General features: G+C 35.8%; 1 protein-coding gene across 1 annotated transcript; it reads left to right on the top strand.

The window, feature by feature from the left end:
• Window positions 1-535: 535 nt before the first annotated feature.
• LOC136026026 (ribosome maturation protein SBDS-like) lies at window positions 536-25,007 on the top strand. Its single transcript, XM_065702183.1, has 5 exons — window positions 536-701; window positions 14,789-15,009; window positions 21,290-21,399; window positions 22,635-22,796; window positions 24,864-25,007. The coding sequence occupies exons 1-5, from the start codon at window positions 568-570 to the stop codon at window positions 24,990-24,992; spliced, it is 756 nt and encodes a 251-aa protein (XP_065558255.1). The 5' UTR covers window positions 536-567; the 3' UTR covers window positions 24,993-25,007.
• Window positions 25,008-25,359: the final 352 nt, after the last annotated feature.

Genomic DNA, 25,359 nt, shown 5'->3' with positions numbered 1-25,359 from the left:
CTTTTTTTAGATACCATTTATATACTGTTGTTAACCAAATATTTGTTTAACCCGTAAAGTGAACTCAACCGTTATGAAATTCAGAGCAAGAAAAAAACCGGAAACATTTAATTTGAGCTGTATATTTACACATGAGAAGGGGGGGAGGAGTATAGTGGAGCTACAATTGAAGTGTGCTAACTACAATTATTCTGCATATGACGAAGAAGGTATCATCTTTGAGGACCTGCGATGGGCTTAAAATTGAACTTTCGAATAAAGTGATTATTATATTCGAAAAAAGCAAGTTCACCTTATTCGTAGATCAGTAATATAAACTGCCTTGAGTCTACCAAAAATATTGCCATTTATTTCCAACAAAAATAAAAATCTATATTCTCACGAAAGTCATTGTTGATTCACAATTGTTCATAACAAAAAATCTGTTCTTACAATATTTTTGATCAGCATAGTTGACAAAACATTTGATTAACAAGAAAAACTTCTATAGTAGGAGTGAAATCCAAATAATGAATAGATGGCATATTATGAAAAGAAGTTTAAAATTAAAGAACGTTATATCACAAAATGTCTTCAAAAATATTTACTCCTACAAACCAAATTAGATTAACAAATGTAGCTGTTGTAAGGATGAAAAAGGCTGGAAAACGTTTTGAAATAGCTTGTTACAGAAATAAAGTTGTTTCTTGGAGAGAAAAATTGTAAGTTTAGGACATGCTGTCTAGCCATGGGTAGCCTAGCTTAAGGGCCTCAGAAAAATTTGAGATAAGCAACTTTTTGTATCTTTAAAAAGTAGTCAGCTTAGGAAAATGAAACTGTCAGAGATGAATCTATAGACTAAAGTATGTCTGGAAAAGATGTTTTGAAATAGCTACCTACCTCCACTCTTCCCATCTCTAGAGGGCATTGACAATGTAAATATATGAGCAGTCTACAACAAAGGGAGACATGTTAAGAAAAAAAAATCCAGTCAATGTTGGTATTACCTGAACAATTGTTTGGGGTCATGAAACTATTGTTAATAGATACATTTTGACTTTTGAACATCTTTTCTCTCTTGCAAAACTACTGCACTCACCATTATGGAGTTATTCCAGTCCAAATATTATTGTATTTATACATATAGAATTTCAATCATTTCTGTTTTGTTGACCAGATATTTGAAATTGCAAATCTATAATAGTTTAGAAACAAATTTGGGCTATATATTTGCACATTAGGGGAGTGGGGGTAAACCATAGCATATATTAAATATGTAAACTAACCATTGCTGTATTTAATACATGCTATGCTTTACCCCCCCCCCCCCTAGTGTGCAAATATATTATATCTCCATAATGGTGAGTTTGGGGTAGTTTTGCAAGAGAGAAAAGATGTTCAAAAAGTCAAAATGCATCTATCAACAATAGTTTCATGACCTCAAAAAAATGTTCCAGTAATACCAACATTGACCAATAATTCTTACTTTAATATTCAAAATTTTCAGTTTAATATTCAATATTTTTCAATTAGAGAACCTTTATCATAACTTCTTTCACTGTTGTATGATTTTTTTTTTTACAAAATTGTGAAAAATAAATGGTAAAGCCTTACTTTTGTTATAAGGTTTTTGAAACTGCATATTACTTCACATAGCAAGATTCTCATGATTGAATATTGTTTCTTTGTCATTATTACAGAAGTGCATCCATTTTTTAGCTTTCTAAAATCCTCCTTCAACAAAACTAAAAATGTATAAAGTGGGCAGGGTTTTAAGCTGAGAGAAATGTTGAGGTTGGGCAATATGAATGAATAATGACATAAAATAATATGCAATCATCAGAATCTAGCTCTATGCAGTAATTAAAAAAAAAAAAAAAACTTACAAAAAACTAAAATATCCTCCCTTCAAACTTTTAACACCACAGAAGCTTGCCATTGACTAACTACAATTTCTGGGGAAAATAGGGTTGCAATGATGAAAGATCATGACCATAACAAACAAGGCTTAACCAATCAGACCTTGCCCTGCTCCCTGCAGGGCTCAAGGACTAATACACTTGGCTATATAGGTAATGTTGCCGGTAAGCAAAATTGGACATTGCACTGCCTACCTTTTACAATATTTGACTAATTGCTCTGATTTGCCAGTTCAAATTCTATAACAGGCCAATGTCACAACAGCTACTATTGCAATTGTTTAGAAACAGCTGGCTAATTTAAACTCAAAAGTGAAAGTAAACCATCTTAGATATTAGCATTAATGGAAGCATGAGTTTTTTAATTATCTTTTGACTTCCTACTATACAGAAATTACCAGTGATGACTAGGATTAGTATTTAAAATATAATTTCATTCATATTGTTCAGCCCCAACTTTTCCCTCAGCTTCAAGACCCTGCCCACTTTACACATTTTTAGTTTGTCCCATGGAGGAGGAGGGTCAACTGGAAATGGATGTGCTTTTAGAATCAGCATTTCTAAGTGCTATAGTATTGAAACTATGCTGCATTGTAGCATAGTTTCCAGTTTAGACAGCTTGTGATGAAAGTAAAGTTTTATCAAATAAATGTAGATTTGAATAAATTTATCCATTTTCAAATAGTCCATAGGCCTATATGAAAGGTAAACACCATCACTATCATCTGCCAAAAAGATATTAATAGACAAATGTTGTTAAATTATGTTAGGTTAGTGGCTGCCATTTACCCCCCAGGAAATACCCCCCAATGATAATAACTCCCTGCAGAAAATACCCTTCCAAGGAAAATACTCCCCTCCCCCAGAAAATACCTGCTGTGGGAAATACCCCCCCATGAAAAATAAGGCTTTGCATTGTATGCCACTCACTCAAGTTTACACTGTGTAAAAATTAAGAACAAACCAGTTTCTTTGTTTGTTTCTTTCAGCTTAGCACAAGACAAGACAAAGACAAGTGACAGAATAGATAGGAAATATACAATTTGGGCTGTGTATTTGCATATAAAGGGGGAGAGAGTTAAAGTATATTGACAGGTTGAAGTCAGAAAACAATTCTTACTTCATAATATGCAGAATAATTGTACCTAACACATTTTGCATGTAGACCTGCTGTACTTCAACCTTCACCCCCCTAATGTGCAAATATATAGCCCAAATTTGTTGCTAAAGTAACAAAAAAACTGGTTTGTTCTTAATTTCTACACATTGTAAATTTGAGTGAGTGGTGTGTAATAAACAAGTACCAGAAGTTTCATGGAGAGAAACAGATTTCCTGGTACTATTTAAAAATGGTCAGAAATTAAATTTAAAAAACAACTTCTTTCAACTGAAAGTAAGGAGCAACATCAAAACTTAAAATGAACAGAAATTATTATGTACATGAAAGGAGTTGTGCCTTCCTTGCTATCTATGCTAAAGTTTTGAATTTTGCTCCCAATTCTCTAAGAATGATTCCTAAAACACAATGGCCGTTTAGTTAGAACAGTAAGCTTTATTTTAAGATTCTAAAAAAAAACTTAGCATAAAGAGCAAGGTCTTGAGTAGGGAGCAACCCTTTTTACACATGTAATAATTTCAGTTTGTTTTAAGGTTTGATGTTGTTCCTTACTTTCAGTTGAAAAACTTGTTGTCTTTTTATTTACTTACTTACATATAGTATTTTTTAATGGGAAACACACAGAACAAGTATTTTAAAGAAATGTAAAGAGCCCCAGTAAGCCAAAAATGAGTATAAAGTCAAATAATCTTCAAAATAAAACCTATGACTTGACTTGACTTAAGTCCTGTCTGGCCTTTGTGTCTGTATTGGGGCTTCTTCTCTTCTGAACAAATGATGAATGTGGTGACGGTAGTTCAATCTATCTGGTGCTAGATGAAGTAGCTGGGGGAGGTTATTGGTCAGGAAGTTGTTGGTCCATCTCTAACGAGGTCGCCCTCTGGGGCGCATGCTGTGAAACCATCCTTCAAATGTGATTTTTGGGAGCTGGTTGGCCAACATTTGCTGGATATGGCCAAGCCAGCGGAGTTGCTGGCTTCTGACCTGGTCCGTGATGGTAGTTTTTTGGAGGTCTTGTTTTTTGGGTAGTTTTTCGAAAACAGAGTAGTTTTTGGAGGTCTACATTTAAGACTTGGTCAATGTAGGTGATCCCTGCAATGCGTCTAAGGCATTTAGTTTCAAAGGCAGAGATTCTTTGCTCATCATCATCCTTTATTGACCAAGTTTTGCTTAAGTATGAAGCAATTGGGATTATGAGAGAGTTGAAGAGTCGCACCTTCAGAGAAGTTGACAGGGTCTTGTTTTTCCAGATTGGCAAGAGGTTCTTGAAGCTGGCGCCTGCCAGGCCAAGTCTTCGTTTGATCGATTTTGAGCAGTCGTTATCAGAAGTTAGGAGGCTCCCTAGCCTCCTAACTTCTGTCAGGTAGACAAAGGAGTCAACATTTTCTACTGGCTCTCCTTTTATTGTTAGCTGCACGTTTCTTGAAGTAGGGTCTCCAGACACCCGCATAACCTTGGTTTTGGCTGTGTTAATGACCATCCCAAAGGCCTTGGTTGCCAACACTACTTTGTTGGTGTCAGCTTGGAGTAGATGCTCTTGACTGTTGAATTTTTCAATGTCATCTGTGTATGCCAATTTATCAATAAGCTTCCCCCCAATTTCTGCACTGTCAACAGTCTCGGCAAATGATAGCGCTGTGTTGAGGAATAGGTTAAAGAGGTGGGGTGACAAGAGACAACCTTGAAGAATGCCCGCCAATGTCAGAAACCCCTCTGTCAATCCCTCGGGCGTTTGGACTTGCCTGATGAAATGTGAATACATGTCTCTTAAAAAAACCATGTAATAAAACCTATGGAGTCAGAAAGACAAACAAAAAGGTATGAAATATTTTTCTATGAAAAAAATCTGGATTTCTTTTCCAGGAGGAATTTTCCCATGGGAGGGGTCTGGGGGGTAAATTATGGGGGGTGTGTGTGGAGAAGAACTTCCTGAACCACTAGTTTAGGCTAGGCAATTAGCCTAAACTAGTTAGGCTTGTTTACCCCCAGCATTTATCCCCTGGAAAATACCCCCCCCAGAAAATACTCCTCTCCCGGAAAATATCCCCCCAAGGAAAATACCCCTCCCCCGGAAAATATCCCCCCAAGGAAAATACCCACACACAAAATACTCCCCTGTGGAAAATACCCCCACGTGGAAAGTGGGATATTTTCCCTGGAAAATATCCTCCTTCCCCTGTGGAAAATCCAATGGAAAATACTCCCCCCATAAAATATCCCTCTGTAGAAAATATTTCCCTGCAGAAAAATTACCCCAAAAATACTCCCTGGAAAATACCCCCCTCCCCCATGGAAAATAAGGCTTTCCAGATTTTGGAATTACATTTGATGATTTGTTTCTTTATTTTCTGTAGGGAGATGGAATTTTGGTACTTGTGTATTAAACTCCCCTCACTCAAGTTTATGCCATGTAAAACTCAAACCAAACTGGTTTCTTTGTTAGGTTTTTTTTCAGCTTAGCACAAGACAAGACAAAGACAAGTGACAGAATAGATAGGAAATATATAATTTGGGTTATATATAGAGGGAGAGGGGTAAAGTGTTTGGACAGTTTGAAGTCAGAAAACAATTCTTATTTCATAATATGCAGAATAATTTTCTCCCCCCTAATGTGCAAATATATAGCCCAAATTTGTTCCTAAGTAACAAAGAAACCAGTTTGTTTTTGAGTTTTACCCATTGTAAACTTGAGTGAGTGGGGTATAACACACATGTACTGGAATTTTTCATGGAGAGAGAGCCAGATATCCCAGTATTATTTAAAAATATCAGAAGTTAAATTAAAATGTTTTTATATTAATTTCTGTCTATTTTTTATTGACATAGTCTTTTTCATTGAAAAAGATATGTTGTTATCAACTTTATGTAGCAATTCTACTTTTTGAAGTAATAGAAAAGTTTAGTGTAAAGAGCAAGATGCTGTGGAGAGGGCAGTCCCTTTCATATACAGAATAGTTTCTGTTTGTTTTAAGTTTTAGTTTTGCTCCTTACTTTCAGTTGATAAAAATTGTTTGTTTTCTTTATTTAATTTCTGATTGGAAGGAATTCCATGAGATAAAATGGTGTACGCAATATTTGAAGGCCATGCAGCAAACTTATCCATAAAGAAGTAATAAATAAAATTATTTTTCGATATGTTGATAATACAAATTAACTTTTTGTTTTTGAATTTCCCACTTTCCTATGTGCCTTTAGCTGTTTTTCTACCATTTTTTTTTACAGTCAAAGGATGTAATATTCTATTATGTGATACGTTTTTTATTATATTCTGATTGTTTGATTGCATAAACTGTTTTAATTCAACCTGAATGTCCAAACATGACTTAGTTAATTTTTTGAAGCTGGCATCATGCATATTTTGAAAATTGATCAAGGCTAGACCAACTAAATAAATTTTAAGGTAAAAGCCTTAACTTCCGCTATACTTGTCCCCCAGCCTCCTAATATCCTATTCATTTTTCCAGATGTCACTCTTGTTTTCACTGTGTACTCATAAATTGAATCCTTGATGACAAAATCAAGAAACAAGATAATACTCAACAAATATATAATTTTGGCTATATATTTTGGCATGAATGAGAGGGATAAAGTAATGAAGAAGTGCTTTCAAAATGTATTGAAAACCAAAGCAGGTTTTTTTTTATATTGTAAAGCAAGAATTATTTTCTTAACATGGCTCCTTCTCAGTAGCCCCAATTCTTGGCTAATACAATTGGTTCTTTCTGTAAAGTAAAGGCAGTTAAAAAAGGGAATATGTAGCCTTAGGCATTACCAGCCTATTCATATATTTCCAAGAAAGTGAAAATTGTATTTTTAAACAAGGCTGAATCAGGAATCAAATAAAGCTACTCTTTTATTACCACACTGCTTATTTCATGTTTAGGATCTTAGTTCAGGATCATCATGTAAGGTATAGCCGTGTCTTTAAATAATAGCCTAGGCATTTTTATTTATTGGACATAGATTAGATACAAATTAAAGAAATATTTGATTTGTGACTTTATTTTCTTATATATTAAATAGGACTAATAAAGGGAAGAGAGGTTACCCCCTCCTCAGTATCTTGCTTTTCATGCTAAAGTTTGAAAGGGTAGGCAATTCAAGTTATCTTGGTATGACTATTGATGAAATAATTACATGGAAAGATCATGTGAGGGTACGTTTCATTAAAATTTCCTGAGGGACAGGTATTCTAAATAGACTGAAGCACTTTATTCCTCATGAAGCACTTAAAACTTTATATTACAATCTCGTTTCTCCATATTAGTATGGATGCCCTCTTTGGTCTAATTCATTTAATTGTCTAAAATCCTATTAATACAAAATTGGGCAGTAAGAACTCTGTTTTCATATACAGGCTCTACAAATGATTCATTCTGCCTGGCATAAGTTCTGAACGTTTTTAAAATATCTATGCTCTAAGTTGTAAGTCTAGTTTACTTGTGTATTAATTCTTTAGCTCCACTTGGCCTAAGACAACTTAATAGGTTTCAAACAGCTTCAGAATATCATTCATACCCAACAACCTCAGCTGAAAATAATTTACTCATATCAGAAATACACCAGAGCCATAGAGATTCACTGTCATTACAACATGTTGGTGTTGAGTTTTGGAGCATGTTATCCAACTATATAAAGGAATCAATTTCGCTAAGTTCGTTCAAAAAAAAAATAAAATAATAATAATAAATATCTTATTGAGTAGGCTAAAGTTGTTTGTTTAGTTTTTGTGTTTAATGTTTTGGGAATAAGGTATGTGTCCTGCTTGATGTGATAATCTTGTGAAGTGATTTATCTCCTTTCATATGTGAAATACTTGTATATTGCCCAAATATATAGAATAATTGTTTTCGCTAATCTTATTCTAAAAAAAGTACTTAAAAATATCTTATTGATTAAATGAAAAAATTACTTACGTTTTTTATTGTTTAGTTTTGTTTGTTTATTGCTTGTTTGTTTTTCCGCTTAATGGTGTTAGAAAAAGATTATTTTCTGCTTGATGATATTTTTGTCAAATATTTTGTGACATTTTTATCAAATGATTGATTTCTCAAATTCCTGTATTGGCCATTTAGAGCCTTTGGAATGTTAGCAGCACAGGAATCAGTGTATGCATTGTTTTTTATTTTGTCTATAAATCAAGTCAAGTCTTGTTAATTAAATGCCTCTTGTGCTTCAGGAGTTTTTCTAAAGAATCAGAATAAAATATAAACTTTAATATAAAGAACAAGGTGTTGAGGAGGAGGGAACCTCCTTAATATATGAAGTATTTTCTGTTTGTTTCAATTTTTAATGTTGGTCCTTACTTTCAGTTGAAAAAAACTTGTTTTTTTAAATGTAATTTCTGGTTGTTTTCAAAACATGATAGGAAATCAAGCTTCCCTCCATAGAAAATTTTCTCTCCCACCAAAAATGTCTCAAAGTAAAACTCTTCCTCATAAAACACCCCCCCCCACCTACCTGGAGAACACCCCCCCCCCACCTACCTGGAGAACACCCCCAAGACAATTCTATCCTTGCTAAAATCCTCTAGGGAAATTTTTTGTGGGCATTTTCAGATTATGCCAGTAACTACACTCCTTAGAAAAATTTTCCCTGCAAATACAATCACCCCAGTGTATTATTTTATGTCGAAATTCAGGTCATTGCTCAAAAAAAAAAAATAGAGAATAGCTGGTTTTCTGAACTGTATACTATTGAGGTATATTCTCAGTAGGGGCCTACCCCAGGCCCCTCAGCGCATCCCCGGGTAGACGATAGGGGAACGCCCTACAGATATGTAGAGTACCTCTAATGATCAGAGGCATGGACCGAGGGGAAACCTAGCCCCTTGGTGTCCATAAATTGAAACCAGAGTACCCTCACATGGCGGCCATAATTACAGGTGAAGGAGGTGAAGGCCTCTCTGATGCAGACTGAGCTGGGCCAACCAGAGTGTGGACACGTCCTTTCAGGTGCAATTCTTCCCCCAGTAATTGATTAAATTGAATGGTTCTGCAGGATACTATCATGGGAGGATCCTCTTTAGGAGGACAACTGTGAAAGGGCGGAAGGCACACATAAGGGTGTCAATGGTCCCTGCTAGAAGCAAAGAGGACTGGCTTGCCATTGCTTTGAAAGTAAGTCAAGAAGCTTCTCCTCTTTATAGATTATGATTGGGCATTAATAAGATTACGAATTAGGGCTACCGCATCTGGGGAAACTGACAAACAAATTACCACATCCAGGGAAACTGATGAACAAGCTACCACATTTGGGGAAACCAAGGAACAAATTACTGCATTCAGGGCAACTGATGTATTAACAGCCAACAGTGTTGGAAACAAATCTAGAGAATATTTAACCAGTCCGTCACAAATGGATGATAGACCAGTTTTATGCACAAGACTTACAACCAGAATCATAACATAAAACCTCCAGACACTCGCAAAACCAGGAAAGAAACACATGCTCCTCCATAAAGTAAACTGATACAAGTGGGATATCATTGGTCTCTCTAAGACGCACCTACTAGGTAACAGCTAAGAAAAGATAGGAGACGTGACCCTCCTACTCTCTGGCAGAAAAGATGGAATGCATAGGCAAGGTGTTGGCAAAAACAGCAAGAAAATCCCTAGTGTCAGTGGCGTCTGTCTTGGAAAGATTGATGATGATCCAACTGAAAAGCAAGTTCAGCAACCTCTCTCTAATGCAGGTTTGTGCTCCTGATTTGTCAAGGCTGGATAAGGGGTCAGAAGATGTTTGCTCTCAGCTTGAAAGTCTTGTCAACACCATTTCAAAGAAAGACTTCACTGTAGTCCTTGTAGACTTCAATGCCATTTTGGGAAACGACAACAGTGGAAACTAAAATATCTTGGGCAAATTCGGAATTAGGCAGATCAACAGCGGAGGTGAATGACTCATTGAATTTTTCTGAGACAACAACCTTTTTGTGACAAACACGATGTTCTAACACCAGTAAAAGAGGAAGGTCACTTGTTGGTCCCCTGATGGAAGGACTGCCAACATGGTTAATTACATACTGGTATCAAATTGGTGGAAATTCTTGCTCACAGACACAGTGACTCTCTCCAGTGGAGGTTTTGACAATGATCACAGCCTCCTTATGTCATCAATTTTTCTAAGGTTAAAGCTGTTTTTAAATCAAAGCAAAAATTTCCAAGATTCTGTGTGGAAGCCTTGAAGGACCAGAAGACAAGAAAAAAGTTTAGAGAGCAGCTAAACGAAATACTTTTGAAGATTATGCAAGAAACACCTGTCCTATTTACCCAGCCAACGTTGATCAGCTTGTGTTGCAAAGCAGCAGAGCTATATGTGAGACAGTCAAGATCATTCTCGGCCGTAAATCCGCCAGAGACAGGCCATGGATTACCCAGGAAATTGTTGACATGAGAAACAACAAACAACATCAAGAAAGTAAGGATATGTTCAAGCAACTGAAACGCCAAATCGAGAAGAAAATTCGCCAGGCACTTAAAGACATGATAACCAAATATTGTCAGCAGTGCAAAGAACACTTCCAAAGAAGTAACTCGCACCTTATGTTCAAACATGCTAAAGAGCTAGCAAATTATAAAGGTAAAAAGTGCCTGGAACTCTTGGATAAAAAGAGGCAAAAAAATTACCTCTTGCGCTTAATTCCTAGATCATTGGGAAGAGCATTTCCAGGATAAGCTAAATCCCACAGTAAATCCAGATCCTAAAGTCCTTCAGACGTTTCCAGCATAAATAAATAAAGAACCACCCATAAGGTCAGAAATGGAAACCACTGTGAAATCCCTCAATTCTAACAAAGCACCCGAGATAGACAGTATACAAGCAAAATTGCTCAGAGTAGAATCTGACATTATCATTGATCTGTAAGATCAAATAGTAACAGCTGTTTGGGAAACAAAATACTACCCAAGTTCTGGTCAACATCTGTCACAGTTCCCCTGCACTGAAGGGATCCAAAAGCCATTACTACAACTAAAGACCCATATCACTTACTTGCCAACACACTAATATCCTGACGAAAATACTCTTAGACCACATAAGAAACATGACAAAACATGTCATACGTGAGTATCAAGCTGGATTCTGTCAAATCAGATCCACTATAGACAACATATTTGTCATTAAACTAATCATGGAACGATATCTGAAATTCAGTAAAGAGTTATACCAACTGTTCATTGACTTTAAGCAAGCCTTTCACCTAATCCGGCAAGATGATCTCTGGTATATTTTGGTTCACTACAGAATTTCCTCTGATATTATTGATGTTATAAAAAATATGTACGAGAAGGTGAGAAGCCTAACTAATTAGTGAAAGGCCTAACTGAGGAATATTCTACCTCTGCAAGTGTAGGATACCTTCTATCACCCACTCTTTTCTGCCTTTTCGTATACAGTGTGCTGGCACTTGTCCCTGATAACATGGGAATAGTCATGGGAGGATACCTGTTTGACCTACTTGCATACGTGATGACATTAATTGTCTGAATGAAAAAATAGCTGAAAAAGGCAGCGCAAACGCTATCGAAGAAGCAGCTAGTTGCTTTGGATTGAAGATAAACGCCTGCAAGACCACGGTGATGAAAGTAACGCGGCATGCAGAGGCTTGTCCCCCCCTCACCGAAGTCACTAATCGGGGCGAGAAATCGAATAGGTCGACCGATTTGCTTACCTAGGAAGTGTGCTGACATCCACAGATGACTCCTCAAAAGACATCAAACGATGCCTATCTCTTTCTTCTGCATGCTTCAAGTCACTGCGCTCTATTTGGAAAAAATAAATACCTACCCTTTAAACTGAAGATTTGGCTCTTCCACCCCTTAGTGATTGCAGTTGTTACGTATGGAGCAGAGACATGGACTCTAAAAGCTGATGACAAGAACCAACTGGCGGCTTATGAAACTAAATCGCTAAAAAAAGATAAGTGATATTATTTGCCTTGACCGAGTATCAAATGAACAACTGATATGCTCCTTGGATTACCCTCAAACCATCATGCAGACCATCAAACTCCAACAGCTTTGATGGTTAGGACACGTTCATCGTATGTTCCCAGCCCAACTGCCTAAAATAGCCTTTGAGGGAAGAATAAATGCCTATCACCCCAGAGGACGACCTCCCAAGTGCTGGTGGGGAAACTTTTCTGACCACCCCACACAAGTACTGCTGGGGACTGCATCAAACAGGGAGGGATACCAAAAATATTGTTATGATGGTATTAGAGGAGAAGCTCCGAATTGGCATACCCGGCCAGATAGGAGTGACTAAAAAAACTAAGCATGGGCACTGTCCTATTCTTTGGAAGAAACAGAAAAAAAATAAGCAGAACTTAAATGAAACAAAACAGTTTTAACAAAAACAGTAGACCTGTTTCTGTTCTGTTTTTGGTAAAAACAGAAAACTGCTGTATTAGTTAATGTAAACTACTGTTTGAACAGCTGTTTTTTTTTAAGATTTAAAGCTTACAGAAAAATAGTGTAGGTGATAAGTTTGTGTTTATTATTGCAAAGATAATAATAGTACCATTTGTTCAAGTTTTAGGGTTATCACTTCAAAACATGTACGTTTTAGCATTTTTGACAGGCCAGGCCTACTGATTTTGTGCGAAATAAGTGGCGATCAAAAATGCTGATTTGCTAACACACTAGTAGTAGATATGCTAAGATGCCTTAGAATGACATCTTGCAGTTTCAGAAAGATTTCTTTGTTTTGAGTCGAGAAAATAAATAGATCTCCAATCTGAAAATATTAGCTTTTAGTCTCTCATTGACTTTTCTTTAGGGTTGTCATTTGTCATGGATAGTACTTATCTCTAAAAGTAACATTTTTGGGAAAGTGTAGTACTATTGCATGACTTTTTATGCAAAAAAGAACAGTTTTTTTAATAAAGGGGTGAAAAGCTTTCTGTGCACACATTCATGACCATCCTTTTTCTTTATGGTTGTTTTCTTCCATTTCCTGTTTCTTTTTCTAAAATGTGCGATCAGGTCTATACAGTAGCTCCTCGAACTCCCCGGAAATGCCTAACAGTGATTAGAGACATTTCGATAATAAAATCATTGTCGTCATCAATTTATGCAGTCAGCTGAAAATCAGCCTAAGCAGAGCTCATAGCTGTTCTGAGAGGGAGCGGTGTCCCCCCTCCAGACCATGCTTTGCTTCTTTCCCATCCTTCCCCCATTTTAAACACAAGTATATAAGAAGAAAAATGTAGGAAAAAGAAGGAAAAGGAAAAAGACACATCATACTGCCAATTCAAAAATGTTTTGTTGCCTTGCAGCTTAAAACAGCCTTTTAAGATTAATTATTTTCTAGCAAATGTTTGTGAGAGAGAAATTAAAAGAAAAAAGCATGATTAGAGGATCACATATTGATGGTAATTCATGCCAAAAACTACTGTTCTAGTATTTCTCAACTTCTGAATTTCAAAGAAACTTAGACCCTTTTCTGCATAATACTTTTTTTAAGTATTCTCTTATCTCGAATAGGTTTCCAAAGGGATGCAAAAGCAGGCACAATTACTCTTTTTAATAAATTATTTCGAAAATTTCGAAAGCTTTGCAGCAGAAAATACTTTCTCCAACTCGTACACTTGCTTTGGTATAGAGTAGATAAATAAAAAACTATATAAAAATAAAAAAAAACTTTTTTTCAACTGAAAGTAAGGAGGAACATTAAAACTCAAAACGAACAGAAATTATTCTGCATATGAAGGAGTTTTCACCTCCTCAATACCTTGCTCTTCATGCTAAGGTTCTTAGCACTTATAATAAAGCTTCTTATTGTAATTAAACAGCCCTTGTGTTCCAGAAGTCATTCTTAAAAAATTGGGACAAATAGTCAAACTTTAGTGTAAAGAGCAAGGTATTGAGAAGGGAGGTAACCCTATCATATACAGAATAATTTCTATTAGTTTTGAGTTTTAATGTTGCTCCTTACTTTAGTTGAAAAAACTTGTTTTTTTTTAATTCAATTTCTGATCCATTTTCCAAATAATGCTGGTAACTCTGGCTCACCCTCCAAATAAAATTCCCTTGCCCTTACAGGAAATTTCTCAGTTCATCTCCCACAAAATACAGCCCCTTTGAACTCCTTCTGGATATTTCCATCCTCGCTGAATTCTCCCTCCCCCTCCGTAAAATTTCTTGCAGATAATTGAACTATTGACACATTTAAAATCCCTTATTATTATTTTAACGAAACGGCTCTCGAGGCTCTTAACTTTGAGACACTCAGTCAACTTATTTAGCTAATTTATCTCTGACGCGTTCAGCCAATGCTGAGACCCACAAAATGACTTTTAAGATATTGGATTCTCTTAAATTAGAAGAAATTGTGATACCAAGTAATTTTAAGGAAGACACAGAAGCTATGGGGGATAGAATTAAGAAACCGTTGTATGGATTTAAGGTAATATATTGGTATTATCATGGATTTAAAAGGGGTTACTTTTATATCTAAGTCAGTGGCATCATGCGCAGTATCATTGAGGATGCTCATTATATTTCTATGGCAGGTTTCAATGACCGTTATGCAATTAACAAATTTCTATCTATCTGGAAATTCCTTAGCAAGGTTATTCATCAATTGAAAAAAGATTCTCCCGATGTCCTTCCTTCTCTCCCTGTGCACAGACATGACTTCACTCTGTAGATTTAGGAGTCTTTATATTTAGGCTAGGAAGCATTCCACATAACATACAGTTTTTCATACCCTCCTCCCCACCCTGGTTACATCAGTGACTTTGTTAAACAGTATTTAACTTTCTATTATGCAGAGAGAAGGACATCGACGAAGTGCTACAAACGCATACAGTATTTTTGAATGTGTCCAAAGGCCAGGTGGCCAAAAAAGAAGATCTGGTCACTGCATTTGGTCATGATGATCATGCTGAGATATGCAAGAAGATATTGGCAGAAGGAGAACTTCAAATATCTGACAAAGAACGACAAGTCCATCTAGAGTCCCTGAAGAAAGAAATTGCTACTATTGTTGCAGGTAAATTTGTAATATAAAATTTATATTTTGAACAAGTTCTTGAAAGGATGCCAATCCTGCGAAGGGAGGGGCTGATTGACCTCTCACTTAGATTTTAAAAAGTACCTGTTTTGCTCTATTCACTAAGGAAATTGAAGAAAAACAAATCCCCTCCCCTAATTCTTATAGTCTTTTATTCACTTTCACTTTCATATTCTTATTGGAAGGATGTAAAAAATCCTCTCCTTACAGTAGTTTAACCTCCTTCTAAAATCTTAGGGCACCTGCCTAAACACCAGTAAGCTAAGTCTGAATCTCCTGGTCTGAAGGCACAAATCAAACATATTAAGGAAACCATTAGATTTGCAATCAGGGCCGTGGCCTTTATTCCATGCTCAGGAGAAACTAGCTTTATCCAACAGCAATTTTACCCACTTTGGCCATATTACCTTTTTAGGTGTTTCCAACATCCCATTCTATGTCGTCTTCGCTAGACGATTATCTGGTAAATGTAATGTCTGTAACCATAGCTTGATCATGTGTATAATCCTCTTATGACGCAAATTCAGTAAACCCAGGTCACCTCTAAGAAAAAAAATCCTAAAATCATAATTCAATCCAACAACTTCTTGAAAATACATAAACTTTAGAGACTCTAATTGCCAAACTGCAGTGACCCCCAAAACTCGCAACCATAATGGGCAACTGGTAGAGCTTTAGTCAAGAAGAGGTACTTATGCATGTTCATATTCTGTATTCCCATTATGTGTTTTTGCCAGAGTAGAGCATGTGCAGTTGCCCTTACACGATAAATCATGTGTTTGGTCCAGTTCCCATTTGCCGCGAGTACAGTCCCCAAGTACTTATATCTGGGGGCAACCTTTATGAACTCACCTTTATAAGTATATGACAAATCATGTTGTCCTTTAGGTTCTCCACTCTGAAAGATGCCAGTCTCAGCCTTTGATGCGTTTAACTTTTGTTTTGATTTCTTTGTTTCTTCATTACTGAAATATTTTTACATTTGATAGATTTATAGATAAATTTAGAAAATATAAATATTTTTTAGTTGAATAAAGTTTAGTGTGACATTTTGAGAATTAACTAAGTTTCTGTGTTATATTCATTTTTTTTGGCACGAAAGGATATAACATGGCAGTTATTAATATAGGACGTCCTAAACTTTTCTGAAAATATAATGGAATAGGATTTTTGATTGTTACATCTAAGAGCAAATACGCTATTACGAGAATATATTTTCCAACATCAATAAGCCAATTTAAGAATTATGAGTGATTCTAGACAGTACTTTGATAAAATGACCTTACATTATTATTTTAATTTTAATTGTATTGGCAGATAGATATATAGGCTTATTAGAAAATCAGCTCGATTTTCATATCTTTCTTTGTATCTAAGTTTCTTTCTTTGACGAGGGCCAGAATGGAGTTTTTTTTCCATAGGGAACAAACCTTTTCTCTTTTCCCTTACTTTTCTCTTCTTATTTCCTTGCTTCTTCTTATGAAGTAATTTTTTAATATTACAATTTCTAGGGGCTATAGTTTGTTTTAAACTGTAATTATTTTAATAATTCAGTTACTATGGGCTATAATTCGTTCTTCAATATAAAAAAAATAGTGTTTTTGGCCAAGGCAGTTCCAACGGTGTATTTTTCGTTTCGATCTGACTCCATTTTTAGGAGGGGTGGGCTATTTTTTGGTTGCTATGGGACGTGATTGTTTTTTGTTAGACTGCAGCTACCTCTGCAACAATGTTTCACAACCTAGTAATAATACGCCCCATAGTAAAAAAAATTAGCCTGAAACCCGTAAAAATGGTGTTAGATTGAAATACAAACTACACCCTTGGAACCGCCTTAGCCGAAACCCCCCTTCCCCCATCAAAGGAAACTTACAGTCTGTTGACTTGAACAACACGGAAAATCCATTAGCTTAAAAAACTAAAAAAGTGGCTAATATGCTCAATCCCTCATGATTTCGCCTTTTCGACAAACCGTATGCACATAACATGTTTTGAATTTGTTCAGTATTTCCCTCATGTTCATCTGAATATCGTTTGTCTTTTTGGACACTAAAGGTCAACGAGCATTACCACCTTTCTGAATAGCGAAAACTATACATAAACTATGGGCGAAGTACATAACTTACAGCCTTGCTCCAAGGGCGCTTGGGGGATGTGACACCCCTAAAGTCATAGTTTCTGAATCTTTCGACTATACTGAATAAAATGGCTCCCTTGAAATTTCGATTGCATGTTTTTGGGTAATTGGTGGGCATGGGAGGGGGCTGGTTACCCTCCATCACCTTTCACTCTTATAAAGGACACTAGAACTTCCAATTTCCAACTGATCATGCTCCTTTCGAAGTTTCTACGACAACTCCTTCTATATTAAGTGGAAAAAAAGCAAAAAAAAAATAGAGGCAAAAATTTGTCATAACAATATAAATTAAAAATGTACTTTTTGTAAGGTGGTTTCATGAGAACGACAGAAAACTATCCGTTAGTAAAGAGATTCAAGTTTACTTGTCCATTTCCAGGCCCCTTAACATTCTGCAACCTGTCTAAAAAAAAGCTTGATCCAAATATAGGTTGTTTAGCCCTCATAAGGATCATTGAGAACTTCGTGCTAAACGGATATTCAAGTTGAAATCTTCCCTACTTTTTCCACTGTAAAACTGTCGATAAATAGTTTGCAATTTTTGTTATTTCTGGAGGGCCTTAAAGGTCATTTCGTCTAAACAGTACACAAAATACCTGCACCAAAATTTAGTCCTGGCGCTATAGCAAAGAATAAACTCTAGCCAATAGTCACCGAGTATTACAATAAATTGATTTCAAAGGACTAAGTGCACAGTTGCCTTTCTGAACTTGCTCTAGAGTGTGAACACTGCACAATCGGTACTGAAACTAACTCCGAGGACTTTGGCTGAAGGTGAAAGAATCAGGAAAATGGCATTAATGAATTCCACCAGACGAATAAACAACTATAGGCATTTTAAGTATTTCTAATGCAAATTTGTTTTTCATTTTTTAGTATTTTCCAAGTCAGTTTTTTCGTATGATAGTTAATTAAAAAACTACCAGTTGTTCAACCTATAGTATTGCTATGTGGCACATTGAAAGTACTTAGAATGCTATTGGTTGTTGCAACGGTAGCTGGAACCCAGTAAGAGAGGACACGGCCCACAGTTAAACTAACAAATAGCTTGAGACCCCTAAAATGTGTCGAATTTAAACAAAAGGTACACCATTGGAATTGCCTTAAAAACCGCATACAGGCAGCTTATAGTTCCTTGGCTTGAACATTTAAGAAAAACTGTTGGCTTGAACAACAGGATTTTTTTTTTTTGCATGAGAAGCATCTTTTTCTGTTTTCTCTTAGCTGCTAGGGCACTGGAACATCATAGAAAACTGTTTAAGGCCTCATTTTAAAGAAATTTGCTATATTTACTCACTTTTTGTTATTAACAAAACAGAATAGTTAAAATGAAATCCAATTTCTTACAAAAAAAAAAGAAAAAAAGCATATTCGTGTAGCTTTGATTTACTTCAACTTTCCCCTCAACATTGCTTGTCCATTTTCAGCTAATGTTGACTAATAAACAATAAACCTACATTTTCATATACAAGATAATGAATGACGTCATAATAACAATCGTGGTTGAAGCGGTAGCTACAACCTAGTAAAAGACGAACACGGTCGATGGTAAAAAAAAAAAAAAAACCTGAAACCCCCTAAAAAAGGTGTTGGATGGTACACCATTGAAAATGCCTTGACAGAAAACCCTTTCCAGGGAACTTACAGTCCCTTGACTTGAACAATAAGAAAAATGCTTCGGCTTGAAAAACAAGTCAATTTTTGCATAGGAAGCATCTTTTTCGCTTTTTCCTCTATCTTTTGGGTGGAGTTTTTGAGTCAGATGAGGGTGAAAATCGACTTTCTATTTTGGCGAAACATATAAATGAGGGTAAAAATGCATGTTCCAGATGCTTTCGGAAAGGGAATCAATGTAAAAGAATAGATTCCCCGTGGAAGAACTGTGAGATGAGAAATATGAAGAGAATTAGAAAAAAAATGTAGAAAAAAAAATTAAATGCTCCCTTTTTCAGGAACTGGTTTTTCCTGCGATCTAGAAAAAACCTGGTTTTTCCTACGATATAGGAAAAACCAGGGGCGTAATTTTCTATGGGGCAGGTGAGGGGGCCAACTGCACCCTCCAGACCCAAGTCCCACCCGACCTCAGTTTGCCCCCCAGCTGTAATTTAGTTAAGATAAGCCTGCGTCAGTTTTCTTTATATATCTTTACCTTTATGGTAATATGTGACTCATTTTTCAGTTTTTACGGTCATTTTCATTTGATTTGGGAAAATTAGCTCCAACTTTACCCCTCCCCCCTGGATCTTGACGAAATTACGCCATTGGGAAAAGCCCTAAAGTTCCTGTAGCATTTGTCTCTTGTTTCCTCTGAAAGATATTGACTGAGTGTTTACTCTAAAATTTTGAGGGATATTACAATGGTTTCCGGGATTAACAATATTGTTTTTTGTTAATTGTGTTGCGAAAGCAACACTTTGGTTTTGTCCCGTTTTTTTTTGTTTTTTTTTTTTTTCCTATGCCGCCGATCTCAGCTTATTCCTGGAAACTGGTAAGGGTCTAACCTGTGCGGTTTTTACGGAAAGTGTGGACCTCAGGCCGGATTGATGAATATGACATTACATTTTGGAAAGCTCCGTAGAACTCTTGCCTGGGGCCAAAAAGGATGGTTTTTGCTTGTCCTCGAGCCAGAGCCTATGGTGTGCGAAGTGAAGTGGAGTTATATAGCCTATGTCAGAGAGGAGTATCTGAAGTTGTGCAGCCAAGTTTTCGTTTCATCAAACCATGTTTCTGCTTTCGAGTGGAAAGCTCCGTTCTAGCAGGCAAGCAGGCAGGCACCAGTTTCAAATTGAAGATGGACTAAAATCTATAAGTGTTAAATATATGCGGTAGTTCCCCGGCCCCACAGCCAATATATCTTCTTTGAGTGATAAATAGAAAAATTTACAGAAACAAAAAAGTGCGATTTTCCCACGGGTCCGAAAGTGCTGCCATCTATTGTTTCTAGCCATTTCTGTTCGTGATTTCAGCTGACTTTACCATTCTTTTTTTTCTACTTGGGATTGCAATAGAGAAATGGTATCAGATATACCTCTTAAACTTTAAAAGTTCTCTCATTGCTAAAGAAATTAGAGCTTATCCTTTGCTCCTTTCTAAGTGGCGGTGTTAGAAAGTTGGCCTCCGGCAAAAAAGTCAACTTTTGAACTAAGACAGATAGAATTTTTTTTTCAATGACAATCGATAGACCTTGATGAGCTGATCAAAGTGTATGTCATCCATTTTTTGTTAAAAAAATTCCTTCATGACATACACCAGTTTGAAAGTTTCAAGGGGTTGACAACTTCAGTGGTAAGGTACACACTTGAACCAAAAATAGGCCGATACCAATTGTGAGATATGTAGGGGACTTCCAAGCAACAGTCGATTATTAGCTTATAATCATCTTTGGCAATGAGGGGTTTGCAACTTTTGCTGATTGGTGTACCTATTATCTGTTTCTGGTGTAATTGATGGTAAGAACAACTTGGTTCCCGATTGTAAGACATGTAGGGGAGTTGTAAGTAATAATCGGCTGTTAGGCTACAATGACTTCAGCGACAAGGGGTTTGCAACTTTTGCTAGTTGGTGTACCCATTATTTGTTTCCGGTGAACTTGGATGTATATCACGGGAGAGGGACTTGTAAGTAAGAATCGGTTGCTAGAGGAGGTTCATCAGAGGCTAAAAATTTGTGCAAATTGGTGCACATCTATGGTATTTGATCCTGAAAAGTCACGAATAGCTTTATAATACCAACTAGATTATATAAGATAATGTTCCAAGTTTCCATCGGTCACGATGTCTACGATTGAAAAGGATAAAGTTCAACTGGCTGCAAACTCAATTTAGTCCCTTCTTCCGATATTCTTTTGCTGTTGTTTTTTCAACGCTGAAGAACTTGATCATGTGATTACTGATTGTGTTCTGCTTTGAATATGCCGTTTTGAATGCTTTGATAGTTTTGACAACTTCAGAATTTAACCGATAGCGAAGAAACAAAACCAAAGTGTTGCTCTCGCAACACTTTTATCGGCGAAGCCGGACAAAGGTTGCCGCAACACTTCACGTTGCCCAGGCAACGTAGGTCTAATTTCTGTTCATCTAGGCTTTTTGTTAATGATTTTTACTCCATTACACTCTTTTTCAGATAAATGTCTAAATTCGGATACAAAACGACCTTACCCTATTTCAATAATTGAGAAAGCTATTAAGGAAACTGGTTACTCTTTAAAACCAAACCGGAATGCCAAACAGCAGGTAAGATAGTTTTATACTAACAAATATTAATGCTCGAAAGACAGGTACATCATCATATGCTAGAAAACAGAAAACCATTCAAGAAAAAATAAAGATGTAACAAATATAGCATGACATCCATGGCATAATAGTCATATGATTCTGCTGTCCTATCCTGGGTGTATTTAGAAGTTTTTTTTAGATGGAGAGCAATTATTCAAAATTTCTTTTGGGAGGGGGGCATCTCACTTAGAAATTTTCTAGCGAAAAAAACCTCATAAAATGACTTTGGATTTCTGAAAATCTAGGCGTTTCTTTACTCAAAAAGTGAAATCCACCGTTACTATGGCTACACAAAAGACCAAATTATCACGAATGATAAGGGCGTATTTTTCTGACGCTGAAGTCGTATCGGAGAAAAATGGAGAATTGAATCGCTTTTGGGCTCTTTCTTCCCTGTGTGTGCCCTAAATTCTCTCCGAATGCACCGGCTTTCGAGAAAGATTTTTATTCGCTTCTTTGCTATCGTTTTTTTGTTGATAACCGATGTTAATAATGTTTGCTATTTTTAATGACTTTTACTCATCCTAATAGTAGTAGTTAATAGTTATAAATGGTTTCATAGTTAAGTAATATTAGCCAAAAATTGTTCTCACTGTTTTGCCTTTAATAGAATTTTGAGTACTAAACAGAATATGAAGTTTTCTAGACATGAATAATTAGGCTCAAATAGTGGGTGCGGTGTAATGATTTATTTCAGATATATAAATCAAGCCTCATTTGGTGAAATTATTCATTTTTCTAAGATGATCGCTTTTATAGACTTTTACCAGTAGCTCTTTAAGACGTTTTGCCACAGTCTATATGCTATTATTATTTTAGAACTTCAAAGCAATTGATAGTTTTTTATTCAAATCCTGACTAAAATTAGCAATGAAATAAGCAATACAAGATTTTTGTAGCCTATAATAATTGAGCATTTCCCATTTGCAATTTTTCCATATTCAGTGATAAAACTTCCTCATAATTGAAATTCTCATGCAAGAACTTTTTTTTTAGTTCTTATTCAAATTTTGTGCCTATTAAGGGGACAAATTCAACCAATTATGAACCTTTTGGGATGCTATTTATGGAAAAACTAAACTTTGCTATTGAAACCAAATTGTTGCTTCACCTATTATTGTGTTCTATAACTCAGTTGAGATCTAATAGCCACAGGTTAAAGCAACTGTAAGTATAAGTAATCACTTTTGTAGGCACTTGAAGTGATAAAGCTATTGAAAGATGTTCTGCCAATTCAACGAGCGCAAATGAGAATACGGGTTGTGACGCCGTCTGGCGGTAAATTGATCAAGAACCGGCTGAGTCAAATTTCAGTAACGGAATCAGAGGAATATGATGACGATAAAATAACAGCAGTAGGTATTTTAAATATTCTAGGTTGTTTCTACGTCCATCTGCTTCTAGGTTGTATCTGCAATGTATTCTAGGTTTTATTCAAAGACCATATTGCAACTAGACTCCAAAACCTGGGGAAATTGCGTTGTCAGTGTCTAGTTATCTAAAAATTCGGACTGAGTCACATTATTCCTGCGTTTTTTCGTCCGCCAGTCTGATTTTATTCACTTCTCTCTCTGTAAACATTTCTCACAAACTGTAAATATTTTTTTTTTAAACTTGGGAAGCCAATTTGTTTACTGAAGTGATTTTCGAAAAATATGAAGGATTTTATTTAACAATTTTGGAATCGTATCTCTTCTTTTCTAGACGAGTGAACTTGTCCGTTTCGTTGCTTTATGATATCGTCGAACAGATGATGGTTATTTGAGTTAGGTTTGGCTTTAAACCCTGAGCTACTCACGAGTAAATTCCGACTGTTCCAGATGTTTAAATTTAAATCGGTGGTTTAACGGCTAAACTTTGGAACGACGGAAGTTGTTTTATAGAGTTTATTCTCAACTGCTTTTTTTTAGAGAGCTTGTTGGACTAAGTAGCTCATTCTTGTGGAGTATTTGAAGCATTCAATATGGATTCAAAGATGTACTTCATGGTACCGGAAGAGGGTAAAAACGTTTTTGAAAAATTCGATACGCAAAGAGGGGTGCGGAATGTTAGCTGAAGCGATGGTCATTTACCCATGTGTTTCTAACCTCTCTATTTTCTTGGCTCTGGAATTTATTCTTATAGCCTCACATTTGGTCGCATCATATAGCGTCTATCCTTGTTAGTAGTAGTTGTATTGTTGTAATATTTTAGTTCTTGAATGAAGAAGCCCTTCCGTAAGTGTTTTATCCTTCATTTCATTATCAACGTTTTACATTTGCGGATTTTTAATCAATTCACTTTTGTTGTTTCAATAATTGCTAGTTTATGCTGGGTTATCTGTTTCAGGTTCATTGAAATCTCGCGATCTAAAATTAATGAGCCGCTGGAAAGATTTTAAATTAAAATGGACAGCTTTGAGTGCAGACCTGGAAATATTCTCTCTACCTATCATGTTTTCCAGTTCCCTTTTTTCCAAAACTTGATAAACGCTTGAGATTTTGTGTTCTTGTTAGTTATTTCTGTTTAATGCGTAACTTCGTACTCCTTGATTTTGAGAGATAATTAATTTCTTAGAGATAATTAGAAATAATTTATTTCTAGAATATCCCAGCAAGTGCGTTGTAGCATGTTTATTTATTAATGCTCTCATGAGAGCTGTGCAGCTACTCGAGAGCTTCTAAAAATAAAGTACATAAGGCACTATTATTTTTGTTTCGATTCAAAGCCTCTTAATTAAAATTAATTGTAATTACTAATCGAAATAATGCTGAATAATGATTATTCACCGTTTTGTATCTTCCAGTAAAATTCTTTCTTTTCTGGCACATCAAATAGATGACGGAGTATTAACTCAACAAAATATCGTTGTTAATTACCTAACTTCGTTATGCATCAAGCCGTAAAAATTCACGTAATGTTTTTTGACTTTTAACAATCGATTTGAATTGTTGATGCTCATCCATTTTTCGTTTTCGGCAAACGACTTTGTCTCAGACATGAAGTAGATGGCGTTGGATGATCATAATTATTTTCTTGACAAGCTCTCTTTTAACTTGTTTTAAGGGCGGTTTTCGTGACTCGGAATGAAATAGAAGAATCACTTTTCATATGTTTCCATAGACGATGATGGACATGAATAACTTTCCATTGAGGTTCTCACAACTTGAAAACGCTAAAAAATTTCTTTGGCACAATCAAGAGGGTCAGTCCCTGTTTCAAAGTGCAGGTAAGCTATATAGTGGTATTTTTCGTGATTCCAGTTTTTGTGCTCCAGGGACCGTCTTGGCTTTCTACTTCCTATTTTTACTTTCCAATGGTTTTCAACACGCGCCACTGAGCAGGAAAGTGTTTCTGGAAATGTTGAGTAAACCGTCCTTTAGTATTTGCTTATTAACATTTTAGTTTGAACTGGCAGGATTCTTACTCTATTTTTACTGTAGGTGTTTCTCATCGATCCTGGATATTTCAAAGAATTAGAGGAATTAGTTAGACAAGAATCAAGAGGACATGGAAATTTGGAAATTTTAAATATTAAAGAAATGACTGTTGGTGAAGAAATTCTTGAATAAACAATTATATAATTTTTTGATTGTTCTCTAGAATTCACTAAAATGGGCGCTGAATTGGTTAATTTCAAAGCAACTTGACTACGGTCATAAAAAAAGGGCGAGAAAGTTCAAAAAGTAAATTCGAGTCATGATTTAACGCGCCAATCATCTGGTGAGAAAACTCTACATTTTTTCTGTATCTGGTGGCTATGCCTTCGAACATGGACAATGTTTTGAAGTATATTTCAAAGTTGGAATATTATTGAGTGTTTTCGTGAGCATTAAGAATGTTGCATTAAGCTTAATTACAAATTAAATTGAACGCTGCGAAAATCTTAATCATATGCATTAATCGATGTTTTGCATCAAGAAAAAGGAATATTTCTTT

This window comes from Artemia franciscana, chromosome 4 (genome assembly GCF_032884065.1).
Source record: "Artemia franciscana chromosome 4, ASM3288406v1, whole genome shotgun sequence".
NCBI classification, from domain to species: domain Eukaryota; kingdom Metazoa; phylum Arthropoda; class Branchiopoda; order Anostraca; family Artemiidae; genus Artemia; species Artemia franciscana.
Note: the sequence above shows the minus strand (reverse complement) of the source record. Positions and strands in the feature narration are given on the sequence as shown.

Coding starts and splice junctions, on each gene's coding strand:
- LOC136026026 (XM_065702183.1), top strand. CDS start 568: ATGTCTTCAAAAATATTTACTCCTACAAACCAAATTAGATTAACAAAT. Junction 15,010..21,289: donor AATTGCTACTATTGTTGCAG/GTAAATTTGTAA, acceptor ACTCTTTTTCAG/ATAAATGTCTAAATTCGGAT. Junction 21,400..22,634: donor ACCGGAATGCCAAACAGCAG/GTAAGATAGTTT, acceptor TCACTTTTGTAG/GCACTTGAAGTGATAAAGCT.